This window comes from Gossypium arboreum, chromosome 5, assembly GCF_025698485.1.
Source record: "Gossypium arboreum isolate Shixiya-1 chromosome 5, ASM2569848v2, whole genome shotgun sequence".
Taxonomy (NCBI): domain Eukaryota; kingdom Viridiplantae; phylum Streptophyta; class Magnoliopsida; order Malvales; family Malvaceae; genus Gossypium; species Gossypium arboreum.
In genome coordinates, this window is record NC_069074.1 from 88,276,123 (window position 1) to 88,281,603 (window position 5,481).

At 26.4% G+C, this 5,481-nt stretch overlaps 1 protein-coding gene across 1 annotated transcript; it reads left to right on the top strand.

Annotated features, from left to right (window-relative positions):
- The first annotated feature begins 476 nt into the window (after positions 1-476).
- On the top strand, positions 477-1,372 carry LOC108488610 (uncharacterized). The gene is made up of 2 exons (XM_017792898.2): positions 477-1,008; positions 1,120-1,372. The coding sequence occupies exons 1-2, from the start codon at positions 552-554 to the stop codon at positions 1,170-1,172; spliced, it is 510 nt and encodes a 169-aa protein (XP_017648387.1). The 5' UTR covers positions 477-551; the 3' UTR covers positions 1,173-1,372.
- The last annotated feature ends 4,109 nt before the right edge of the window (positions 1,373-5,481 follow it).

Below are 5,481 nucleotides of genomic sequence, written 5' to 3' on the forward strand. Positions count from 1 at the left end.
ATAAATTAGTATTTATACATTTGATTAACATGCAAATTATTCTTTCTATTAAAAATTCTATCTATTTTTACTATTAAAAACTAGGCCTTATACATCAGAATGAGGTACATGTAGCACACTATGTGTAACTGTCTAGTTATTCTATTTGTTACGTCAATTTTTAATAAAAGGATCAGTTTATTTTTGATTTAATATATACGGATTAATAATTTTTCATTACACTTGTAAATTCATAATATAAAAGTAAACCCAAATTAGGGAAAAAATATAATGTATGTATATATAAAAATAAACCAAAAGTAAGATATTCAATTAATGTTCATTAGGTGATAAATTACAAGAAAATTAATTAAACCTTAATCAAACCACACACCCTTTATTTGTAAATTGGGCCCCATTCACCAAACGAGGACAAATTAGTCATTTCCCATTTTCTAAACTTTTTTTTTTCTTAAAACACCCAATTTTCCTCTTAAAACCTTTCCTTTTCATTTTAATTTCATTTTTGTTCACATCTTTTCTATGCATTTGAAACAAGATTAACATCATCCATGGCACATTTCATTACCACCCAAAAACCCATAAAATTCCTTCATGTTTTCCTCACCTTAGTTTCTTTGATTTCACCCTTACTTTCGTCTTCACCGCCACCGCCTTCAATCCATGATCTCCTCCTTTCTAGAGGCTTGCCCAAAGGGTTACTCCCAAAGGAAGTGAAATCGTACACACTTTCCGATAATGGAACACTCGAGGTGTTCCTCGACGAGCCTTGCTTGACCAAGTATGAGAATAGGGTTTTTTTCGACAGTGTTGTGAGGGCTAACCTTAGCTATGGTAGTCTCATTGGTGTGGTTGGTTTAAGCCAAGAAGAGTTATTCCTTTGGTTGCCTGTCAAAGACATCATCGTTGATGACCCTAAATCTGGTCTCATTTTGTTTGACATTGGTCTTGCTTATAAACAGCTTTCTTTGTCTCTCTTTGAAGAACCTCCTAACTGTAAACCTCAAGGTACATCAATGGCGTTTCTTTTCTCTTATAAAAATATATAAATTTATCTGTAAAAATACCATAAAAATACTTATATTAAGAATTTAATTACATTTTATTGAATTTTTGCAGGAATATTGAGGAATCAAGTGAGGAAGCAGAAAGGGTTTGAGGCTTTGAGATAAAGACACCAAGCTGTCTCAACTATGTTTTTTTTTTTTGAAAATGTAATAATTAAGTAGGTTATATATATAATTATATATAATTAAATATAAGTAATGTTTAGGAGATGTAAAGAAGTGTGATTTGTTGAAATCTAATGTCTAATCACATTAAAAGATTTAATTTTTTAAATAATCTAAATTAGTAATTATTCATCGTAAAATTTTAATTTCACGATTTTGTCACATGTTTTATTTGTAAAAATATTTTCCAACGACCAAATAATCAAAATTATTCAAGTTTTAAGAAATTCATAAACCATAGATTTATCTCAAGTAATTAAGTTATATTTTATTACGCTAAAATAAGAAAAAAGGTTGTTAAGAGTTAAATACTTATTTTAGTAGATTGAGTTTTAATTTAATTGACATCGATATTGTTATTAATATATGAGGAAATGAGTTTAAATGCGTTAAAATATATTATCATTCTACTTACAAATTAAAGACTGTAGTAATTTTAAGCTGAAATTATTGTTAAAAAAACTTATTTCATAATGAAGATTTATATATTTCCACCAATCATATCCTTATTTTAAGAGAGAAAAGTAAAGGGGGGGGGGGGCAAAATGTTAATGTTTTTTTATTATTAAATGGACCCACTAGCACCTAAATGTAGGGTACATTAAGCATTTTTCCCACACCAATTTTCATTGTTTTTTGGCTTTACACCCTTCTTTGGGATCCTTTTATCCTTTTCTTAGGGATTTGGAACTTTGTTTTCCCTATTGCCCTACTACTTCAATTTCGTGAAATTTGTCTAAAGAGTTATCATGAAAGTTTCCTTAATTTTTTTTTATTAAGTTAGGTCAATATATAATTTTTTTTAGAGAGATTTTTTTTCTTTTGATTTTCTTAATTATTTTCAATTTCGTAAAATTTATCATTAGAATTGTCGAGAACTTTTTTGAATTTATTAAGTTTATATTGATAACTTCTTCGAAGTTGAAACAATGCGTCTTATATAATCAACGAGGTAGAGATGAAGTTAGAAAATTATTTAGGGACCAAAAATGGATCATAAATTTTTGGAAAGTTAAAGTACAAAATTACTATTATATTTGTAATTTTTAAAATTTTTAAGGGGTAACAAGATAATTTTATCATTTTTGAAGGGGCTAAGGTCACCGCTTGCCTCGAAGCTTTGGTAATGTTGACTTTCATCGTTCAAGTTTAAATTTCATTCTTTTTTTGGCTTACTGATAAATTTGATTACTAATGTTTACATGTTTTGTCAAAATGGTCCTAATTGTATTTTTAGCCTTTTTTAGCCATCAACTTTTTTTTTTAAATAAATAATTACATTAAATTAAAAAATAACTCTTAATTTAAAGAAAATAAGTGTAATTATCTAAAAAAAATTAACTCAGTAGAAAAACTTCTCAATAAACAAACGTATGAAAGACTAAAACTTTTTGAAAGAAAACAAATTTGAAACCTTGAATTTATTCGTTAAACCTGTTAGATAAAGCAGATTGAAAACAAAGAACAGATGTTGATGGCAAAAAAAAGCTCGAACATATAATTAGAACCATTTTGACAAAATACACAAATATTAGTGACCAAATTTATCATTAAACCTTTTTTTAATGCAGTATAATTACTTTGTTGAGCTTATCAATTAAACTATATTTTGATTGAAAACTATTAGTATAATTAAATATAACTAAAAAATGTATGGATTTTACTTTTTACATCAATACATTTATATAAATTCATGAATAAAATTAATTTTCATTGCATGATTCATTCTCAAAATCTCAAAAATCATAAAAGATTAATAATTTAGATTTATTCAATCTAAACTCGAAAATATTCAAATCTAAAATGATTCAAATTTAAAATGATTTGAATGAATAATTGAAATGATCCAATTTTAATGTTAATCTCGAGCGAAAAAACTCAAAACAACTCAAATAAAAAAAATTAACTGATAAATTCTACTTATTCAAACACAAAATAATTTAAACTCGAAATTAATCCAAAAATAATCCAATCCTAAAATATCTTTTAAAATCTTAAAATTAGAATTAATATGACCCACCCAACCCAATCGAGGATCAACCCCAACAAATGATGAATTGAAGTTAGAAACTATTAATTATTGTAGGACATTCCCATTAATTAATATGAAACTTTCCATTTATATATTTTTATATAATTCCAAATATCCATTTTCTTTTATAGAAGGGAATCTGGGGTTGGCCGCTCTCTTAATTGGGTGGTTTGATTTAACCTTTGAAAAGTCCAGGTTTCAAATTGTTTATTTTAATTTACAATAAAGAAGGTGAAGCTTAGGGATTAAAGAGAATACCAAATGGTTAAAGTTGGATATAGAACAGTTTTAAAATTCTTGGTCAATATTTTTACAGAATATAAATGATTAATTATTAGACTCGTTTCAATAAATAACTTGAAAAAGAAGAAGAAAGAGAATTTAATATTTAATGAGATTGAATATCAACCATCCAGGATTTTATAACCTTACTCATTAATTTTCTTACTGATTAATTAATTTTAATATTGGAAAATGTTGCCTTTTTTTTTTATTATCTCCCATGTGATAGTTTGTTAGGACATTGGATGCTGATATCTGACCTATAAACTTCTTTATTTTTTTTCTCACACACATTGTAGATCTTGGCATATTCATAAAAGTGGGTGAAGAAAATAAATAAATAAAATATTTATTTTATTTAAAATATATATTTTAAAGAAGTTTTTTAAGAGACAATGTACATGAAAAGCTAACAATGAAAAAAGATAAAAGAAAAACTTGATATGAAGTGGGTAATTTTATAAATGGAATAACTGTAGGTTCTTTAGGAAATTAATAAAAATATAAGTTTTTTTTATGTTAAATAACATTTATATCTTTTATTTTATATGCATGTTAAAATTGAATATAAAATTATTTTTATATTTTTAAATTATATTTCATATTTTACTAACTCATAATATCAAATTAGTTAAAAACTTAATAATAATATAGAGATTATAACCATAAGAATAGGTCTATTTAAATGGTGGAGTTAAAAATATGTATTATGAAACAAGGTCTACTAGTTCTCAGGGCGCTAAACAAAATTAGAAGGACCCTATTCCCTCTTAAGTTTACTCTGACCCTTCTTCCGATCTCTCTTTTTGTGCTTGGTGCGCTTCACCTCCTCCGTTATCTTCGCCTTGTCAACTAAGGTCTCGAGCATTCGCTTCTTTTGAGGAGCTACCAGAACCCTCAAATCATATCTCAGTCCCTCGAATTGGATACTCTTCTTATAATCTTTTGAAACCAAACTACGAGCATACCTACTCAATCTCAGAAACTGGGCCTCGTATTTGGCCACAGACCTCTCACCCTGAACCAAGCTCATAAACTCGCGTCTATGAGCCTCCACATAACTCACCCACACATACTTACTCTAGAAGGCGTTCCTAAAGAAATCCAATGTGATCCCTCGTTTTTTAATGTTAATTTTACTAAAAAAACGCTTGAATAAACTGAAACGAACGTTAAAGACTCTCTCTCCTCGAAATAACAAAATGTCACATCCCGTAAGTTAGGACACGATATTTTGAACCCTAGAGAATGAGCTTGTCTTTTAATTAATTTTTTTTTAAAAAAACTTGTATATTTTAATTTTAAAGGATATTTGGCCATTTAAGTTCAACGAGAAAATCGAAACCCCGTAAGTTAGAGTACGACTTTCTCGAAGCTCCAAATATGGAATATTGCCTTTATTTTCAAAATTTTCTTTTTACAAATTTAGATAAAAATTAATGTAATATTTAAAATTATACATGTTTAGTTTAATCGGATGTGGTACAAAAAGCGGTTAAAATGTAAGAAAAATGTTGTGTTCAATGAATAATGATAATGCAACATAATTTGTAATAATATAATAAAACATAAAAATATAATGGTAATAATAGATCACGATTCCAACATGTATAATAGGATAATAATAACAATGAAAATGATAATAGTAACAATAACAATAATATTAATACGAATAATAATATCTAAATTTTGAAATATATTAAAAGTAGCAAATAAATAAAAGAATAAATGAAAGGCACAATAAAAGAAAATAAATAAAAAGGCCAATTATAAAAATAAAATAAAATAAATATTAAGTAAATAAATAAATAAGTGAACATCAATAAGACATTTGATTAAAAATTGAAACTAAACAAATAAACAAATAAAATAACAAATGAAACGATGCATGAAAAAAAAAATTGAAGTTATATAAACCAAGTATTGAATTGAAAT

Coding starts and splice junctions, on each gene's coding strand:
- LOC108488610 (XM_017792898.2), top strand. CDS start 552: ATGGCACATTTCATTACCACCCAAAAACCCATAAAATTCCTTCATGTT. Junction 1,009..1,119: donor TCCTAACTGTAAACCTCAAG/GTACATCAATGG, acceptor GAATTTTTGCAG/GAATATTGAGGAATCAAGTG.